This window comes from Aspergillus melleus (assembly GCF_016097325.1).
Source record: "Aspergillus melleus strain CBS 546.65 chromosome Unknown contig4, whole genome shotgun sequence".
Taxonomy (NCBI): domain Eukaryota; kingdom Fungi; phylum Ascomycota; class Eurotiomycetes; order Eurotiales; family Aspergillaceae; genus Aspergillus; species Aspergillus melleus.
Genome location: NW_025763373.1, coordinates 4,275,909 through 4,295,894, shown reverse-complemented (window position 1 = coordinate 4,295,894; position 19,986 = coordinate 4,275,909). Strand labels below are relative to the sequence as shown.

General features: G+C 47.1%; 6 protein-coding genes across 6 annotated transcripts; 1 reads left to right on the top strand and 5 right to left on the bottom strand.

Annotated features, from left to right (window-relative positions):
• Positions 1-810: 810 nt before the first annotated feature.
• On the bottom strand, positions 811-1,653 carry LDX57_008256 (alpha/beta hydrolase; the record flags this gene model as incomplete). Its single annotated transcript, XM_046089978.1, has 2 exons — positions 811-1,164; positions 1,225-1,653. 2 exons carry the CDS (start codon positions 1,651-1,653, stop codon positions 811-813), a joined length of 783 nt encoding a protein of 260 aa, XP_045945950.1.
• A 5,850-nt stretch (positions 1,654-7,503) lies between these two features.
• Positions 7,504-9,554, bottom strand: LDX57_008255 (uncharacterized protein). Its single transcript, XM_046089977.1, has one exon. It carries the CDS (start codon positions 9,445-9,447, stop codon positions 8,578-8,580), a length of 870 nt encoding a protein of 289 aa, XP_045945949.1. The 5' UTR covers positions 9,448-9,554; the 3' UTR covers positions 7,504-8,577.
• Positions 9,555-12,302: 2,748 nt separating this feature from the next.
• Positions 12,303-14,369, bottom strand: LDX57_008254 (sulfatase family protein; the record flags this gene model as incomplete). Its single annotated transcript, XM_046089976.1, has 4 exons — positions 12,303-12,677; positions 12,758-12,919; positions 13,000-14,130; positions 14,226-14,369. The coding sequence occupies 4 exons, from the start codon at positions 14,367-14,369 to the stop codon at positions 12,303-12,305; spliced, it is 1,812 nt and encodes a 603-aa protein (XP_045945948.1).
• An 869-nt stretch (positions 14,370-15,238) lies between these two features.
• On the bottom strand, positions 15,239-15,891 carry LDX57_008253 (uncharacterized protein). The gene has a single exon (XM_046089975.1). The coding sequence runs from the start codon at positions 15,852-15,854 to the stop codon at positions 15,285-15,287; it is 570 nt and encodes a 189-aa protein (XP_045945947.1). The 5' UTR covers positions 15,855-15,891; the 3' UTR covers positions 15,239-15,284.
• A 1,024-nt stretch (positions 15,892-16,915) lies between these two features.
• On the top strand, positions 16,916-17,665 carry LDX57_008252 (cupin domain-containing protein; the record flags this gene model as incomplete). The annotated part of the gene is made up of 1 exon (XM_046089974.1): positions 16,916-17,665. The coding sequence occupies one exon, from the start codon at positions 16,916-16,918 to the stop codon at positions 17,663-17,665; it is 750 nt and encodes a 249-aa protein (XP_045945946.1).
• A 248-nt stretch (positions 17,666-17,913) lies between these two features.
• On the bottom strand, positions 17,914-18,969 carry LDX57_008251 (uncharacterized protein; the record flags this gene model as incomplete). The annotated part of the gene is made up of 1 exon (XM_046089973.1): positions 17,914-18,969. One exon carries the CDS (start codon positions 18,967-18,969, stop codon positions 17,914-17,916), a length of 1,056 nt encoding a protein of 351 aa, XP_045945945.1.
• Positions 18,970-19,986: the final 1,017 nt, after the last annotated feature.

The following is a 19,986-nucleotide window of genomic DNA, read 5'->3' as shown; positions in this document are numbered from 1 at the left end:
GGGTGTACACAGCCAATGCATCTCTTCCACTCCCACCCCCGGCATGCACACGGTGACACCCGTGCCAGAGACTCTGAAGCTCGAGCTATTGAGCAAAATCGGCCTTATATCAGACGGAGAGTGGACCACTGAAAGGAATTTAATAGAGGGGAGAGAAGCATGGAGCGAGGGAAAGAGACGCTCTTTGGTTCAACTCGGAGAATTCGAGAGTCGAACGAGACATCGATGCGCACGCCAAACGCAAGTGTCTTCAAGAAACCGAGGTTCGTCCTATGGACTATCCTATTGAGAAGATGAACGTTGAATAGTGTGGGCCACTAAGATCTGCTGTCTCAGTCCGTGGGTGATCTTATGCTGATAGAGAAAAGCTGAAACCTGACAAAGTAAAGTTTTACTGTACTATAGGCCGCTAATACCAAGTAGATCTGTCTCACCGGGAGACCGACGATCATTTAAACCATGGTACTTTGAAAAGATACCGACGCCTTCAACAATGGCACTGCCCCGTTCAGTGGCTACTTAGTTGCAGGTGGGTTCAGACTCCAGATCTCCTGTCCGGGGTAACTCATCGGGAATATGTCGGAGAATCCTGCCAACGCAGTAAAAACTAAACTGATGGAATCTCATAGTTTCCAATGGTACTCACAACCATGAGCCGCTTGAGGTAATCACTATTGAAAGGGTTTTCAAGTTGGCCAGTTAGACTTATATTAAAAAGGTGCCACATGGAATGATTTCATAGAGCAAGACAACTTGGCTGGTATGTATTTCGAGTTCTGCACCATGCTCTGACACTGGATACGTCACTATTTACTTTGCAATAAAGCCATCAATGAACTTGGTAATCTGCTCCGCCAATGCCTGAGGCTGGCTCACAAATGGCATGTGCCCGGTCTTAAAGTCCACAACTTCCCATTCCACCTTGGACTTGTCCAGCCACATATCCTGCAATGATGAAGGGTTGCAACTGTCGTCCAATGTACGCACATACGCTCTCCTACCATCAAACGCACCCTCCGCCCAGGCAGGAGCAGTGGGGGGTGTTTCAAAAGCGCGGAGTGCGTGTGGCTGCATTAGCTTCTCCAATTCCGGCTCGAGGGCACGGTCGCAGTCATTGTACAAGACATCCATCGCCGGTTCGATGACAGCAAGCCCTTGCGATGGCTGGGAACAAATTTATTAATGCGCCTCATTATAATCGCGTGTGTTCTGGGTTGATCGTACCTTGTCGACTTTGATAAAAGGAGGGTAAGCGCCGCCTACAGCAGTGAGGAGAGGTTCTCCTTCAAGGGTGATATTGCCCGCCACGTAAATCAGGCCGATGACGCCGGTAGATTGACCTTGGACTTTTCTGGTCCCCTTCGCAAGTCCTTTTGCTGCGCCACCTGCAACAACACCCCCGTATGAGTGTGCGATGATGACGACATCTTTACCCTGTTCGTTCAAAAGAGGGAGCAATACGTTGTCGCGCAAGGAAGCGATATCCTGTGTAGAGGACACGTTGGCTGGATCAGTGGGATTGCAACTAGGGTATGACCCTGGGTGTGTTGCGTATCCGGCTTTGGTCAGGTACGGGAAGGTTTTCTCAAAGCCTTGAGGTGTGCCGAAGGCACCTGGAACGATAACGATCACCGGGAGGTTTGCTGAAGACATGGTGGAGGGGAGTGTGACTTGAAAACAGGTTGTGACTTTGTTAAGTTGAGTATTACTGCTGAAAGGGAAAAAAAAGCTGAGATGTCTGGATTGCTACCAGGGGTCAGCTAAAAAAGGCGGAGTGGTGGATTTAGTGGTTCACCTCGCACTTCAGTTGTGGAGGATTCAAAAAAAAAAAAAAAAAAAAAAAAAAAAAAGTGACAACCGGCTTATTCTGATTTGATGAAAGAGCGTGGGGGCGAAAATATTTAGTCTACAAATCGACGGTGGGCATTCGATTGAAGGGAAGATAAGATAGAGATTAAGTCGTTCTGTAACTTATGGGATAAACTGGTGGGAAAGGAGTCAAAGAGCCTTGGTGAACTGCAAACTTGGAATTACCCCCAGGGTGTTGCTCCTCGAAATAGCAGCCTCTGACTACAGGAGAAAACAGTGGGGCTTCACTTTGCCGTGCACCGAGTACGCTGGCGATAGATGTTTCTTTGTTTTCTTTTTTTTTTTTTCTTTTTTTTTTTTTTTGAGGCTGAGATAAAACAACCCGCAATGCTGATCAACAAGTATCGACAAGGAATTCGCTGTACACACTGTACTGAATTCGGGTCTGACAGAAGGGATCTTCGTCGTTGATGCGGGCCGAAACCTTGGAAAGAAACTTTTGGCCCCGGAGTCTTCGCTAAACGCATGCACCGCCATGTCTCTCTTTGTGACGTGTTTATCATAAGGCTGTCAAGGTTGAGGGGATATTTATAGGACCGTACGGTGCAGATCCACAGCAGGCCATTATTGTGTAGGTATGCATGCCTCCATCTACAACGAGCAATCAGCCTTGTTCATGTACACTAAGTATAAGTTATCGATGAGGATTTGTACTTCCCACTCCGAGTTCAAGGTACATAATAGGACTTTCCCTATACTGCATAGTTGCTGCTGGCTGTTCCACAAAGCCCCCACCGAACCACACGCTCACGAATAAGAAGTAGGATTTTGATCAGAGGGAATGTACTTCAATAAGATCCTTTCAATGATAACTACAGACGGATGGTATGAATGTGCTCTTAAATGTGCGAAGGAATGGGGATCTTAATCCTTCATGGACCACGATTTCCCCGAAAAGACCATAATTCAGGTCTCACCAATACTATAAGCAAGCATTGGGAGAATAAGCGCTTGCAATCGGACGCCGCATTCTTTCAGAGGCAAATGTTGAGTCGGAGAGACTACGCACGGTTTGCATAGCACTGCGCACTGCCTGTTCCATCTTGTCAATTTTCGCAGCCATTTCAAGGCGAAGTTCAGCAATATTTGCTCGGGTTTCTGGGTAAGGTTCAAATGAGAGATCACACCCAAGCATATTTATGGTGCCTTCAACGTGCGATTGTAGGCACTGCCGGAGACTGGTAACCTCTAACGCATTCTTGGCGAGATCGTCAAAGAGACCATGATCTCTCCCACATTTCTCTGATTTCTCACGTTCCTAGAAAGCTTTAATCGAATGTGAGCTTGGTAACTTTCACGGTCCGATTTCGATGACAAGTCAAAAAGCTTACCAATTCTTCGGTCTTTGCATTAATATAAACACACTTCTTCCGTCATTCTTCTTGCAAAGTCTCTAGGAATGAATGAACGAGGTCCAAGAAATTGCTAGGCACCCGCGCACTAGGCAGCTTGCTAATGAACCCCTTGGCACATCCGTTTGCCATTTCCTTCTGAGTCCAAGCAATTCCCCACGAGGAAGTTCCCATCGCGTGCTCACCAGGAAAAGCTACCAAGATGGAATTAATGAGTTCATGACCCTGATCTTTTCGAGCAAAGTTCCAGTAGCACGGTTTCTTGCAGTCGGTGTCAGAAATGCCAGGCATATGCGGTAATGACGACCACGTGAATAATTTCTCACAAATGTTAAATATGTTATTGTTAATTCCAATTTGGAAGAAGAATTTTCAGGAGACCTGAGTCTTGCCTCCTTTCCTTTCTTCATCCAAACGCATCCAAAAGTATTGACTGATTGCATAATATAGCCAGTACCTTCGGACCTCCTAGTCAATTGAACCCAGGAAGGCGAATTAAGTCCTTCAAACCACTCAATAGATTGCACGGGTTGAATGTCCTTAGTAGCACCGAGGTGGAGGTTGATTATTGCTTGGCTTTGCGTGTTCAACGCGTATTGCAAAGGGGTCTTGCCAATATTATCCTCCAAGCTTGTGTGAGCGCTATGCTCAATAAATGCTGAAACAAGCCTTAAATCTCTCCTCAGACACGCGATGTACAGTGGGTTTCTGTTGTTTTTATCAGTTTGGTTGGGGTTATAATTGGCCTGAAGAAGGGTCATCACTAGACCTAACGTGTGCTCTTAATTCAACTGATCCCATGGAGTAGAAATTGCAAAGAAACCAGATCATGGCTCTTGAGCAGATCAATCACACTCGTGCTTTTCCGCTCCAATGCCCATATCAATGGGGTTCGAGATGCAACTTTGTTTCCGTCACAGACATGGAAGTCCACTGGGCTTCCACGTTGGATGAACTGCTCGTCGCCATATTCAGCAGCCAACTGCGGCTACTTTGGTCTTTTCGATCTGGAGATGGCAGGGTCCAGATCAAAAGCGTGAGAAGAGAGTGATTCACAGTTCCGCCATGTCGAGGCCGAATTGAAGTATTCGAAGATCTGATACACAGATCGTGTCTGGCTTTGAGAAACCCCCCAAGGCCCGTGTGGCCTTCATCGTCTGGAATAAGAGGATCACCGCCATGGTCAAGTAGCAAATTCATAGTTTTGATGAAGCTATGCTCTGCAGCTAAAGAAAAGGGAGTTCGACCATATCTATCTTGGTGGTCCACGCCGGTTTTCGATTCCTTGAAAAGCTCCACTGCCTGCTCACGACCATTTGAAACGGCCCAGAAAAGCGGTGTCCACTTTTCGTAGTCCTCCGAATTGACATTGGCGCCAAATTTGAGTAAAAGTTCGAGAATTCTAGTTCGTCCAAGCCTTGCAGCTATCATCAATGGCGTGTGACTTGTTGGAATTCGAGGATCGACATGGACTCCTAAAGTATCAAGCAAGGCCACGACTGCCATCTTATGTCCCTTTTTTACTGCCCATGCTAGCGCTGTCTATTGGTCCGCGTCAGCAGAGTTCACGTCTGCATTTGCATTCAGAAATTCCCGTAAAATCATGACATGCCCACGTCTCGCAGCAAGTAGCAAAAGAGGCCGATTTGTTGGGCTGTGGGTCTTCAACAATCTCTCAATCTGCAGCAGAAGGTCATGGGGTGGAAGAAATGTCTTGAGTAGCTCGTCTTTCAATAAAAGCTGGCTAACTTCGTCAACTGCATGTACGTCGGCCCCTGCACGGATGAGAAGTCTAGTTATATCGGTATCACCGATCTCCCCTGCCATGGAAAGTGGGGCACGACCTTCAAACGAATAATCTACCAATCTCTCATCATGCTTGAGCAACATAACAGGACATTATAAACATCGCAATCGTGGCCGACAAGTACAATATTATTGACGCTTTGGAAATCGTGAACCGATCCTGGCTTCGCGTTTCTGGGAAGGGTGAAGCAAGAAATATGGCTCTAAATCGAACGTAGCCTCGAATCAACTGCTCTAAATCATGGGGCCTGGATCCAAAGGGCCCCCACTACAGCCTTCAGACTCTGGGCCTCATCTATAGGTCTAAAGCCCCTTGTGGCTATTTCCAGGATATGGCCGACCTATGTTCGGGCTATATACTGAGTCCCTGACACGACCTTGTAGGTGTTCAGACCACAAGCCTAGGCCTCCTAGGGACCTACACACTCAGATAAGTGCATTGCCCCCGCATCTATCCTCTTTTCTCGGGCGTAGATTATTACACTCACTAGTAGCAGATGAAAAACTGCTTCTGCCTAAGATGTGTTAACTCGTACAGTTTCCTATCCCCGTTGAAGACGTGAGCCTCAAGAATCGGTAAGCCATGGTAGTTGAAAAATGACATATCATTGCGACCTTGAATCCCTCAGGGCATCTTTCACGTCTTTCACTCCTAACCCAACGGCGAACCCTTTAGCTCAGACTGCTGCTCCAAAATATATAGAAATTCAGCCTCGCGGAAGAACTCAATTCCATTGATCGATACATGTTCAACCTCGAAACCTAATTTGTAGACAACGGCCCCAGGCCCAAACCGGGACACATAATTTTTGTACTGCTTTCGGTTCTTCGAAGTGACGAACGGATTTGCCTTGAAACCGAAGTAGTTTTTGTATTCGATCCAGTGACATAAGTTCCCGTTGACAGAAATTGGCTCAAGGAATCGAATATCAGGTGTTGAGCTTTGTCCTGCTTCTTTTTGCTCCTTCTCTGTTTGAAACCGATAGCCAAAATCTCTAATTTGGTTTATAAAAGATCTTTCTTCCAGTAAGGCCTGTTTTTGCTTTTGGTGCATTTTTTCTTTCGCCTCGGCTCTGCCCTTGGGGGAGTTATCAGGTGGAAGCAATCGAAGAGCAGCTTCAATGAGCGCCGAGATAACCGAGGCTTCTAGCTGCGTATAGACACGTCGTAATAACATGTTGACGTCGGGACTTTTGAAACGGAGGTGGCATGCCATTTTGAAAACCGGCGTAACCATATCACGGGGTACTCCAGTATAAGGGACAATCGGATTATCCCCAGACGGTCCGTTCCTTAAAACGGGCGTTACATAACTTCCTTCCGTGTGTCTCTGTAGTGAGATCTGTGGAAGCGCAGTGTTGGATACATGGTGACTGGTCTGTTTCGAATGATTCTTTGCGTTTTGTGTGTGCTGACGCTTTGAACGGACGGATTTGAAAAATCTATTGCAAAGGTCACAACGATGCTTAGACGACTGAAGGTGCTGGTCTAAAGCATGCCGAGTGGGAAATGATCGATCGCATGGAACGCAAAGCACCATCATGGACCTTGAAAGTCTAGTATGAGAGTCAAAGAAGGCTCTGAATAAACCCTATTATGCAGAAGGTCGAAGGTGAGGGTCATGCTTGGCTACTAGAAAATTTAAATATTCCAAGGACACGGGACGTTCCATGTTATTTAACGCATTGAATGCCTTGACACGTCATACGTGCGTCTCAGCGGAGATAAGAATCTTTAACCGGTATGAGGGTAGTTAGTTCCACAAAAAGACTACACCTCTCTACGGACGTCCTCAGCTTCGTGCACAGAAGACCGCAAACTGCTTAGAGTGCGGGGTAGATTATGTTTCGATCCCAGTCGATGCGAGTTGGAGATGCTCTGCCAGTCCCAGATTAGTAAATGCTTTTGTCGATGTTGATGAATGGAACGTCTGCTGCATTCAACGCTGTAGCTCAAATTTACAGATCTTGCAAATACGGGATATTAGAGATGCGGCATTGACGAGAGAGTGCTAGGAGGGATAAATGGGAATTATTCTGTTAATGCATGCAATACAAAGTAACCTTGAGATGTGTCCTTGAGTATATGGATTAGGGCCATAGCATGCGGATATCAGATGGTCGGGCGAACACGTGTCGTTCAGGCCATGGTCGGATCACTTAGACCTCTTTAGGTTAGAGTCTATACTATGAGGCAAACTGTACAGTGCTGAAAAGGGAACAGCTGCTGAGGGTTACTTCTGAGGGTCGCAAGGGCGCCCGCAAATAAGGTCGCTGCCGGCAGCTGATAAGCCAATGATCCCGGCCCCCACTGGGACAAACGTGGATGTCTTGCCGCCGTGTGCCCTAGTTACCCCCAGGCCATCTCATGACCGATCTGGGCCGAGAATGACTGGGCTAGGAGGTGGCTCATTTGAAAAAATAGCTCATATGACATATACCCTCCTGTGCCACCTGTGTTCTTCGGTAGATTGTACCGTGATTATTTTCCTCTCAAGAGGATGAACATAAGATTAAACCCCTCTCAAAAGAAGTCTTTTGTTGTTTGCATTACGTGGCTATCTTGCTACTGAAACGTTCCAAATGGTACGGGTGTTTTGTTCCCGTCTCCTCAATCTACGCTCTACAGAATACTCTACGTAGCGTTATGATGGATATAAGATCACTCTTCCATTCAACTATCGCATCTATTAGCTTTTTCACAGGGCATCATGCGTCTTGTCTGTTGTCTGCCCTTGACACAAGCTGCATAGCTCTATGCATGTTCTGAATCTGGTATCTCATGAGCGCCTTGGTGCTCTTCCATCTTACTCTCGGTGCAAGGCTCGAGATGTTATCGGTAGAAGGTTCTTCTCCTTTACAGGTGGACCTTCGGCGGCAAGCTTCTCTTCCTCTTAGACGTGCCACACCCCCTCGTTTACTACGAGTGTTGCTTTACGCGATAGACTAGGCTCTATATGCTTCCTGTGATAGGGTTTTGTTTATATTAGCGTAAGGCAGTTAAGCGTCAAGTTTACAATGCAGTTTCTGTGGTAGGAGAGTCAGCGGACTGAGAAGGAGCAAAGCCAGTAAATAGCTGTGCCTGAATGGTTGCTTGCTGCACTCTAAGCAAGAGACAAGTGGGCTGCAGTCTACTCATATTAATACAGCAGCCATTTGGTTTATAATCGTATTCGATATACAAGCCAATCGGGAGGGATAGAGGGCTAATGTGATTAGAGGCTCGCTATGGATTGATATTGGATAACGTGGGATAAAGGTCGGTTGTGATTTCGTTCTCCCTTGAACCTTCCCAGCTCAAAAGCGGCATCTCTGAAGATAGTCAAGGAGTCCACAAGCAACTTTCACGATCATAGGTCCTATATAAGGATCATTACAGAAAAACAATTTCTCTGCATCCTTGGACCAGCTTGCGCGTTTGAGAAAAGACGAGAGGGAGTCCATTTGGATTTTCGTCTCTACCTGACCAAACAAATTCCCAAGATAGGCAACTCCAGTTTCGTTTGAGATGTAGAAGAGATTGTAGAGCATCAATCGGTTGAATCGCGTATTCATGCTTGTGTCGGATCCCTCAACATCAGGCAGATGTAGAGCGCAAGCATTTTACTTGCACCAGTGAGAACAGACATGATAACTACCCAAACGAAGAGTTCCAATGGGGTGATTGCCATGATCGAAGTGAACACCAACGTCCCGATGATGTAATAGATTGCCCAAGCGAATTGTACAGGCCACGCCTCATCTGCCCCTTGCACTGCGGAGGCTCTGCTCGTCCCGTCTTTAACTCCCCTCCGCCAGTAGGTCTTGAAGAGTACATGAACAGCAGCAGGGACAACCCCAATCACGCACCAGGTCAACGTAATAACAGGATACACACACCCCAAAGCGGACCGCTTCGAATAGATCTCCACAAGTGCCAGAGCCGCATACGATACCATCAGCACAAAGAGACCCACAACGACCAACACCTTCATTTTGAGTCTCGACTGTAGGCCTGCTCCGGCAACTGGGCTTGTCCGTACCCAGTTCACCCAGCGCTGGGTATCTTCTTCTGTCAGCCCGGATAAATTTCCCATTATCATCGGTTCTAGCCCTAGCGCTCGAACAAAGACCTCTGCTAACACCGGGAGGGGTGCTGAAATCAAGACAACTCTTCTCTCGGGCCATGCTATGTCGCGGAGGACCAGCGGTAACAAGCCCATGACCAATGCTGTGGCTGCAAATTGCTGATTACGCGCCGCGTCAGCCTGGCCAAGGGTGCAGATAGCACCTGTCCAGCAGTCGCCCCCATCAGGCCCATAGTCAAAGCGGAACCAGGGCCTAAATGGAGAGTAGACGATGTCTTCGGGCTCGGGGCAGGTTTGTTGGGCGTTGACGACAGTGGCCAGGAACGGAATGAAGAGTTGGGAGAGACGAGGCATTGCTGGTTGGAGGTATCACAAGATGGTACCCCCGCCAGTAAGTGGATTTCAATATTCATTGATATGGCCTCACGAGCGGGAAGTGCGATTTATATTTTGTGCGGGTTGCGCCTTTCCATATTTGGTTGCGCATCGACATCCCTCTGTATTTCACGCTAAACCTCTTGGCGTAGCAGCTGAAAAGGCTGAACTCGTATTTCCTTCTCTCCAATTGGTCTCTCCTGATGACTTTATATAGCCATGGTGAGATACATAAGACTAGCTGCCCATTTGTCATCCTTACTGCATCTGACTCGACTTTCTCAGCCACCACATCATTAGGAGGTGGTTTGGAAGATGTCGGACTGACAACATAGGAGTCTACATCGTTTCGTCCAGGACTGGTCCGGTCCTCTGAGTTGGAAACGACTAAGGTTAGCAATCACGACTATCAGGCCGTGGAATCAGTCGACAAATCAATCACTGTCCCGAATCCTTCTGACATGCCGTATCTGAGTAGCAGTCTTGGCCGTTAGCGAATTGACTATCGTTAACGTGATGCAGGGGGTCTCGTATCAGATATAGTCACTACCTTGCCACGTTCGAAACTTAAGATAGCCCCAGTTGAATGAGCTACAAATGAACTACATGGTGATTCGATTAACAGGTTGATCATCTAGACCTTTAGCCTCCAACTGCGTACCTGACCTGCTGGCAGACCAGTTCATGACCTTACAGGTAGTCCGTGGGGATTGATTTTAGAAATGAATGGCCGAACCTCAGGAATCATGTGCTAGGTGAAATTATTTGGTCATCACAAAAGTCTGCCTACCTCATCATAGATCAACCGTATTACTTAGTATCCTGCCCCAGCGGCTCTAAATAATTATAAATAGAGCCATAGATCTTTTACTGACTGAGTTTATAATCAGTCTACAGGCGGAGTTATAGGTAGCGGGTAACGGTTTATAATAGGCGCTAACATCTTTCTCCTAGTAAAACGCGACGGGTCTTCGGCTCTCAAAGGTCACAAAAACAGGTTATTATAATATTTAATGATTTTTTGACAAGTCGTTTGTTACGTTTATTCTCAATCCTAGTCTCCTCTTTTTTTCTACTTGTCTGTTCATGACAGATATTCAAATCTGTCCCACCAACAATTCGCACAAATGATTGCCCGCCTCAGCTATCGAGCCCTAAATGTAGATAACCTTTTTCTTAAAACAATTTTAATGAATTTGACAGTAAGAAAAAGGGGGGGAGGGGGGGAGGGGGGAGGTCTAATAACCAGCAAATATCGAACCAATCTAAGGATACGAAAGTTAGTGGTAAACTCATGAAGCAGTGCGATACATTTTTCCCGAGCGCTAAGAGTAAATGCTTGATAAATCTAAATGTTAATAGGCGTTAGATTGTCACACGTCCTCAAAGCTATTTCAGACCTGCATTACAATATGTTATCGCAGATTGGTAAGAGGGTGGGGATTGGTACGTCGGCGTTGATTGCGAGACAGATTACGGCAAAGACGGGGAAGGTAGATACCATGGAGGGATTGTTGTTGGGGTACAAAGCGGGTTGGTGGTATAATTGTGGGTTGAGGTCTTTGGCGGTGGTGGTTAGTTTTTGGGGGTTGGGGAGCGTGCAAAGGGTGGAGGTTAAGAGGGATTAGTTTGGTTGGGTATATTGAGGACGGCTTGGAAAGAAAGGAAATCTCTCTCTTCGGCTTTGCCCATGCCTAGTGAACAAGGAAAGATTGTGGCCAGGGGCATAAAGGATCTTGGAAGGTAGAAGGAAACCATTGTATTTGTCTAAACCTTTGTTTAGCCCCAGGCTTTCTATTCTAGGTCCATTGTCTGCGCAGCGTGAAGTGGATATTGACACTTCAACACTATCTTTGTGTGGAATATGCGTGCAGTTTTTACTGGACACATTTCTGATTCTACCCATGAGGCCTTTATCTACTGGACAGCGGCTGACTGTGCTTCTTTACTCCATTATACCAACAAAGCAAGTGCTACTAAAACAAACATGATGGCTGAACCATGCCAACTGGGGAATATCCAATTTTCAAAAGTATTCCCCTCAATGCCATCCAAACAGTGTTAAAACAATCAGCATCCTATCCGGTCCTTTAACATACCTTTCAGCCCACTAGCCTCTCAATAAGGAATAGATAGATGGCACTATAAAAGGAGTAATATCCCACAGCAACATAAACTCGCAAAATCACCAACCTAACCCCCTCTCGAACCAAAACCCAAAGGAAACACCCCAGAACTCCCTACCAACGCAAAATGTGCTGGAATATGCGAGCTAATTTTGGCCTCTGCGAGCACTACGCAGTCACGCACGTCGAGATGTGTGCAGACGCAGTCCAGAGTGGGGATATGTGCCCTGAGAGCCAGCGAACAGATTACTGGAACCCGGCGCATGATCAACCGGATATGTGCTGTCAGGTTTGTGCTGGTTTGACGCCTCCTGAGACGCCTTGACCTTTGGTTAGTGGTTGGGTTTCTTTGAATATTCATCCGAGTGGATTTAAATGGTTGTTGACTTCTATTTTAGCTTCCCCATATACCTCGTAGCTCTGCCCTCTAGACAAGTAAAGCTTGAATAAGTGTCCAGTGGTAAGTTGGCTTACGATAGCAGCTTTCCCTAGCTTCTAAGTACGCTGTAGCCAAAGCCAAGTCCATGTTTGGTTCCTCGTCTATGGAATAGCGTGGTGAGTAATAGAGTGCATATAATCCGCCCTGTCCTCGACTTGAACTTCGCCCAAATAAGACAGCAAGATACAATCAGAGTATATAATCTTCTAGTCTATCCGTTCCACCCAACAGAACACCTCCGATCCAGCAAGCCCTTCTCGACAGGTCCCTCAAACCCACTTAAATCCAAATAATCCCCAGCCTCTCTTCCCCGTTCCACCACCTCCTTGCCCAAAGACATTAAACTCATGCGGTCCCTCCGCCCACGTATGATACCCCAAGTTACATTCTGAGAATGCCACTTTCGGCTGATTCTCATAGAACCTATCAAACCCCTCATCTAGTGCATCCGCCAGACTATTGACCTTCCCGGCCGGGTGCAGATGACGCCAGGGGTAGCGACAAGAGTCCTCAGAGCAGGACTTCAAGACGAGCATGAGGGCATCTAGACGGGAGAGGATTTGAGGGAGCGGACGAGAGGCGATGATAGTTGAGTTTGAGTTTGTATTTTCGGAGGCGAGGTTGGTAGTTTGGTGAGGGTCGTTCTTTAGAAACATAGTTGTGTTAGGGTTGGAGTTGATCATGTGCTAAGCCGGGGGGAGATGGGGAACAGGGCATGACGGACCTTCAGATCGTAGAATTCCTGCTCGTTCGTGCACCACACGGCATAGTAAACGCTGTATTCATCAGATACAAGGCGCACGGCTTTGTATGTGTTGTTGCGGTAGCCGTTGCCTGGCTGTTCGCCTCTGTCGCTGTAGTGGCCGTAGATTCCTTCGGGGATAGCCTGTTGATTTATTAGTAGATTAGTAGGAGGGAATTTGAACTGAAGGATTGATGGTATGATCCTTTTAAGGATAAACTCACACGTCCCCAGTATTCAATGGCAACATGTTCCGTCCTATTGTCTGCTTTGCCTGCATCGATCGTGGTGGGGATGCGTTTTCCATCCAGACCAGGTCTGGAGGAACCTGCAAGAGATAGGAATGTAGGCGCCAGGTCAGTGTGACTAGTCACTGCATCTAGGGTGGCATTTTCGGGGATGCCAGGGCCTCGGACAATTAACGGGACGTTGATATTAGTTTCTGTCCGCGGTAAGTTATTCGTAGCATAGCTAGGAGGGCTAGAGGGCAAGGCCATACCATATCCACAATTCTTCCCAGGCTGCATAGCATGCTGTCCAATATGATACCCATTGTCCGTCGAAAAGAAGATATAGGTATTATCCAACTCCCCAGCCTTATCCAGCTTCTCGACCAACTCCGCAATGAGTTCATCGACAGCCTGTAGGGCCCGCAACCGACAGCGCTGGAACTCATCGATGTAATCAACCTCTTTCTGACTCAACTCGGAGAGCTCAGCTGTCCACCCAACCGCCCCCTCAATCACCTTATTGAAACTATCATCTCTCGGGATCTTGTAATTCTTAAACATCCCCGCATGCCGCGGCGCATACTCTGGCTCGCCGAACCACGTCGTCCCTCTCCCAGGATCATGACTCCCATTCGAATGCGGCGCGTTCGGCGCAACAGTCAACATAAACGGTCTCGTCTTGTCGTCTCTCAACGCATCATCCAAGAACCCCAACGATTTCTCCTTAATCACGTCCGTCGAGTACTCCCCATCATACTTCACCGGCTTCTCCCCGTTCCGTGTCATCCGCGCATGATAGTATCGGTATGTCCACGGGTCCAGCAAGAACTCGGAACCGTTGAACCCGCGCGCATATGGCGCATTGTAGTTCTGTTCCGTGTGTGAGTTCCACAGTTTGCCGACGTAGTAGGTGTCGTAGCCTGCATCTTGCATCCACAGGGGTAGATAGTTGTCGTTCCAGCCGGCCGATACGATCTTGGGATATCCGCCGTAGGGGAGCCCGACGTCGGTGATGTTTGTGTTGTGGGGCATGCGGCCTGTCCAGAGGTTTGCTCGTGAGGGGCAGCAGAGGGCGATGGAGCAGTAGTGCTTCGTGTAGGTGGTGCCTTTTTGGACTAGGGTTTGCTGGCGGATGGACGTATTTGTTAGTGTTTGAGTAGGTTTAGAGTAGTTATCTTGGGGTATGTTGGACGGCGGTAAAGAAGCCTGTAGCCTCTTACCTGGAGTTTAGGCATATGCTCTAGTCCTCCGATATACTTCCCCTGATCGTCCGTGAGAATGAAGAGAATATTGGGCTTTTTGGCTGCCTCGGCCGCGACCGCGAAGCAGCTGAGGATCCCTCCCAGCAGAGTTGCTATTTTCATAATATTGAGAGAGGGACACTGGTGCGTTTGTAAAAGTTATGATTCTGGTATGCCTCTCCTGGTCCCAAAGCCTACCGGTAGGTATATATACGCTATCCTCTCTTAACCACACCAAACAACGGCATCGTGAAGATCAAGAACCAAGATAAGATCATCAATAACACCATCCCCCCACACAATCACAACTCGAAAGCCGTCTACCGCGAAGAAGACCACATCCCCTATTTCAAGCAGCGGGGGATCGACATTTAAACGGCACGATACGAAGATTTCCCGTTGTAAGCTCTATCCTTACAGTTGATCTACGCTCGAAATTGACAGATGCGGTATATACTACTAAGTTGGGAGGACAGTATGACGCGTGCGGGTGCCAGTGACGAGTGCTAGGGACGGATGTACCTGATTGCGAGCTTTTGATGCCGATGATGCTATTCCTATTCTTTAGCGAGTCTGGAAGTCTATGGTAGCTATGGTGTAACTGTGGGTCGGGAGCACGTCTTCTGTGGTGGGGGTGAGGTAGGAAGATCAGTGGGGAGGGAGTACTAGATTGATTGCTGAGGGGGATAGAGAAGAAGATTGCCCGAAGTCAGCGTGATCAGGCTAAAAAACGAATTAGTATTTGTTCCTTAATTGAACCAGAATATTTGGTTATTGCATTGAACAGATGTTGACTTCGTACGGATGCAGTAGCGAGGAGTGCTCTAATCACCATAAGCTCCACCCTAAATCGTCGATCATCTTATACTCGGAATACCCAGAACATTAACATTTGTACGGATACTATACCGTGATAGCTCTATAGATTCTAATAATTCCAAGCCACGTAGATAATAACTATCCTCGTTATCTTTCGTAAGCATTTATTCAATTTGCGCTTGATGTCTGTGTAGATACAATACAATTGCATCGACCGGTTCAGAGCAGATATTCCAGAGATGATTTTTGAAGGCTGCGTGGGTTGCCATATTGGCTATTCTCGTCGTAATAGTTGTCAAACAAAGGTAGAGGATCCTGACCATGGCCATTATGCATGATCCTGAGGGTCTCGGCGATTGGTCCATCTAGCTCTCGTTTTCTGAAAATCGTCGGTTGTCTCTTCGAAAGGCGAAGAACATAAACAGGTATCAACGTTTTGCATTCATGAGCCGTGTGATAGTTATAATCAGTATTATTAAGATCGACCACGACATAAGAGTGCTTTCCACGGTAAATATTCACAGCGACGAAACAGGTCTTGTTGTTGGTATAATATTCATGAAGGCATTCCTGGACCGTTGAGGCAAATGGACGTATGGATCCTAAGTAATCTTCAGGATCAAGAATGCTATTCGGAGTATCACCAAGTATTCGCATCGTGCCTGAACCGACATCTCGCAGGAACTCAAAAAGGATTACTCGAATCTGGCGAATAATATGGTCGCGAATCTGTTGGGTTGAGTCAGTCATAGTGAGCTTGACAGTGGGTGCGTTAGAAGGTGCGATCATAAGACATAGTGGATGTTGCTGGCCTTCCAGGTGCTTGTATGAAGGGATATGAAGTTTGGACTTTGAGTTCAATCAAGGGATGCCCTTGTTACCCTTCAGCAGGCGGATTAATAGTCTTCCGTGACTCTCGGGGTAAACCAAAACCAGCCAAGAAAACTAAATAAACGTAATATATACACAGATTACACCGCTAGATATGTTCATACCCCCTGTGTCGTACGTAATACTGTTCTAGATTATTTAGTGGTACATACGGTGTAGTTAAAAGATCTAGGGTCTCCAGTTTTAAGCAAGGTCAATAAAAACAACAGAGATCTTCGGAAAAATTAGATTACGATTATGCTCCAGCTTGTGATGAAGAGCGTAAGCTAATATATTGAATCAGAAGAACTTGTCCCTTCGCGCCAAGAAAGTTCCAATTACTGTGCGGAAACCATAAATCCTGACTGATACTTGATACCATATTCGTTAGAGTACGGGGGCCCTTTATGACATTTAGCATTATACTTTCCATTCAATTTATGTGGTTTGATAGTTTAAGCTCCCCAGAGAATCGGCAAGTTCAGATAAGTATGAGCCGTTTCGAATCGTTGGTAGAGGTATAAACTTTTGGAGATTACGCTTCTCATCTACGCGCCAATGATACTGATTTACGCATCAAGTCAATCAGACCTGATTTGGTATACCTATTCAAATCGATACCTCAATGCAACAATCAAAACAAGCTTTCTAATCCAAAGACGACGCACAACAATGATGGTCTTTCCGCTGTCACTCCCAGCTGCTCCGTACGATGTCATTGACTAAAAAATGGTACGCACTAAATTGTTGATCATCTTATGATTTCTCCCGAGGGTTGCAACCGCTATGCTATTCACAGTATTACAGCTACTAATGGATTCTTAAAGGCACGTGAATATCGATATCCATGTCACGCTCCCCTTAGCCCTAACGTCTGCAGCTGGGTTGTCCCAGGGTTTAGACTCACACCGACAATAAGTTCGGTCTAGGCCTAGAATATGATTAGAATTAGGGTTCGACTACTGCATAACAAGTCATGAATGATGACTAATCATCAAAGGAAACCCCTCTCTCTATGCCAACTCACCCCGCATGTGACGTGGGAGACAAACAAAAAAGACCTTTGTCCAACTTCGCCTCTACAACATCAATTCCATCCCTCAAAGCACGCCTCCGTCTCTATCGCTCCCTCGACCATAACCTCCAACAAAATGGCTGAAAACAAAACCAAATACCCCATAGAACCCGGTCAACCCTCCCCCCTCCCCAACTTCACCCGCTACATCACAACCCACAACCCCTCCGGCGAAGCAACCATCCACTCCGAATCTCCTGCCTCATGGGTCTCCCTCCGTGAAAAGACCATCGGATTCAGCGTCGCATACACGACCTCCGAGTTCCCTGCGAACCTAAACAGCGATGCCGATCTCGTCAAAAACCAACAGGTCATGGACTCGGGGTCTCTAGGACTTGTCAGCCCGGGCGGAACAGTCTGTCGCGTGGTGGACTTTGCGCCTGCAAGTCCCGGCGTGATGCATCGGACACAGAGTCTTGATTATGGAATTGTACTGGAGGGTGAGATCGAGATGTTCTTGGATTCTGGGGATAGGAGGTTGTTGAAGAAAGGGGATATTGCGGTGCAGAGGGCCACGATGCATGAGTGGCGGAATCCGAGCAAGACGGAGTGGACAAGGATGGTGTTTTTCTTGCAGGAGTGCCAGCCTGTGGTGGTTGGGGATAAGCAGTTGAAGGAGGATTTGAATGGGAATGATGATTTGAACGCGAAGTAGCTGGGTATGGGTAGCTCGGGTGACTGTGTCTGAAAACGCCTTTAGAACTTCTAGTCGGTAATGCTTTAATCGGTGTCTTTTTTCTCTTTCTAGTTATACTTTCTTGTCATTCTCTACTATTTACACTGGAATCGCATGAGCTATCGTTCCCACAGCGAGGAAACAAGTTTATTCCGTTGCTAGACAGAGGCAAATGGCAGTGGTGTCATACTCTGATTGAATAAATCTAGTCAAGATGCAGTAAGCGACTATGGACCCGACTCTAGCATGGACCGAAAGAACTCAGCAACTCTGTGGAACGATTCCTTCGGCGCCCAGGGAGGCATATCCTTCGACCTCGGATCCTGAGCAGGGAAATGCTTGACCAGCGAAAAAGACATCATATCCAGATCCCGACACCCTTCCCCAGTTGGCATACACGGAAACGCAAAGACAAAGACGAAAACCGCGTGAACATCCGCCGCGGCGAGAAGACCGAGCTGTGTGCCTAGATAATCGGCCTGCTCATGCTCGCTCCGGGTTGGGACAACACCGTCCTCAAACACGCCGCTACCATCTGCATTCGTACTTTTCAAAAGAATGAAGCCGGCATCTCCGCGCTTCGCGGCTCCCTCATAGGCACAGCATCCAACCTCCATAACAGCAAGGGGCTTGTCGCACCTATATCGCTCGAGGCCTGAGACGTACTTCTCCTCGGCCTCGCCTCGGCGATAGTAGTCGATACCCACGATGTCGAAGATATCCCAGTCTACCAGCTCCCATGTACCAGATGAATATGTCAGTAATCCACTGAACTCGGCGCGGATAACCTCCACAAAAGAGCGCAGGACTTTATTCAGCTCGATGGACTTCTCTCGCAAGGAAGAAGGAACATCATGCGAGATATCACCACTCGTCAACTGAGCACCAAGCCACATTGCTCGCTCATGAAACGAGTCACCCGGAAAGACTCCTTTGCTAAAGATCGTATACTCGCAGCCTGCCACGAAGACCAAATCGAGCCCTTCAAGACGCAATCGCTCGGCCGTCTGTGCGGCCTGTTGAAAATAGGCGCACGTCCCGTCAACGCCCTCGTTCATCTTCCACGGGTTGAAGAACACAGTCAAGCCCACTGAGTGAGCAGCTCGTGCAGCGGTTTCCAGTCGGCTGATCTCCTCGCCCTCGATTCGCACTGCATTCGCGTGCAGCTGTTCGGCGATTATTCGCATGTCGTATTCTACCTGAGCAGGATCGAACGGTTCGACCGAGAATCTGCTCTCCTCGAACTTCAGTCCGACATCGTAGACGACGCCACGGTATTTCATGGTTGGTTTGTTTAGGTCAATTATGGATGGGATTGATACCTATGGTAAGTGTCAAAGTCAAAGCAAACTGGGGAGTAGGGAGTTGTGCTCACGGAATGAGGGAAGTGTTCAGGATTAGAGGGACGGTGGAGTTTGTCTAACTCCCTGGGCATGGGGGTATACTGGAGATTTAAATACTAACAAATCAGAACTATTAGCCACTATCAGGAGAAATAGAATGCGGAATGCGGGTTTTAGAGCTCCGCCGTCCGCTTAGAGACCATGTTGCGGGCGGCGGACGGCGGAGTCTTGGCGCTCCGTCAAGCCGCCAGAGCTGAGTTCTTGCTTTTCACACTTCAAGATTTTGGAGCAAATGATACTGTAGTGTGTTTCGCATTACACATTGAGGTATAATTGGTGTAATTTAGCAACAAGTCTCGTTTCCTTTGAGATGGCCAACAGGCTCAACCCCGCTGGACTCATATATCTTTCTGAGCCCTAGAGTTGTGATCGGTGCGGTTGCGGGCGGTCCCTGAATCGCTGAAAGGTTCAACCCGCACCGCAGAGGTTTGGTGCGGGTTTACCCCTAGTTAGTTATATTGATCTTCCAATTGTTCAATCAAATCAAATGTTCGAAGATAAATACAATACATATATGTATATAATTTCTAACCATTTTTATTCAATTATTTTACACGATTATTTCAAGAGTCCACTTATTTTTCATTCAATCCGGTCGAAATATAAAATTGGCTGTGTGCCAGTCTCCCTTCCTAACCGCGATTGAATTCATAACATGAATACATTAGTAAGAAAGAAGTAGAATTAAAACAAAGATAAATAAATGTGCGAATTATACTTTTTGAAAACTTTTCTCGTTTAGACGGATTTACCGTAAGAGAATCGAGTAAAACTTTGCTGATACAGTTCTTGGCAGATTTTTGCGGCCAACAAGAATAGGGATGAGTCTTCCTCCCAGAGGTTTAGTCGAGGCTAGATTGCGGTTTTGCGGTCCTTATGGAAGTCTATTTCCAACAC

Bases quoted from the DNA above. Each gene is read 5' to 3' on its own strand.
- LDX57_008255 (XM_046089977.1), bottom strand. From the start codon at position 9,447: ATGCCTCGTCTCTCCCAACTCTTCATTCCGTTCCTGGCCACTGTCGTC.
- LDX57_008253 (XM_046089975.1), bottom strand. From the start codon at position 15,854: ATGATCGCACCTTCTAACGCACCCACTGTCAAGCTCACTATGACTGAC.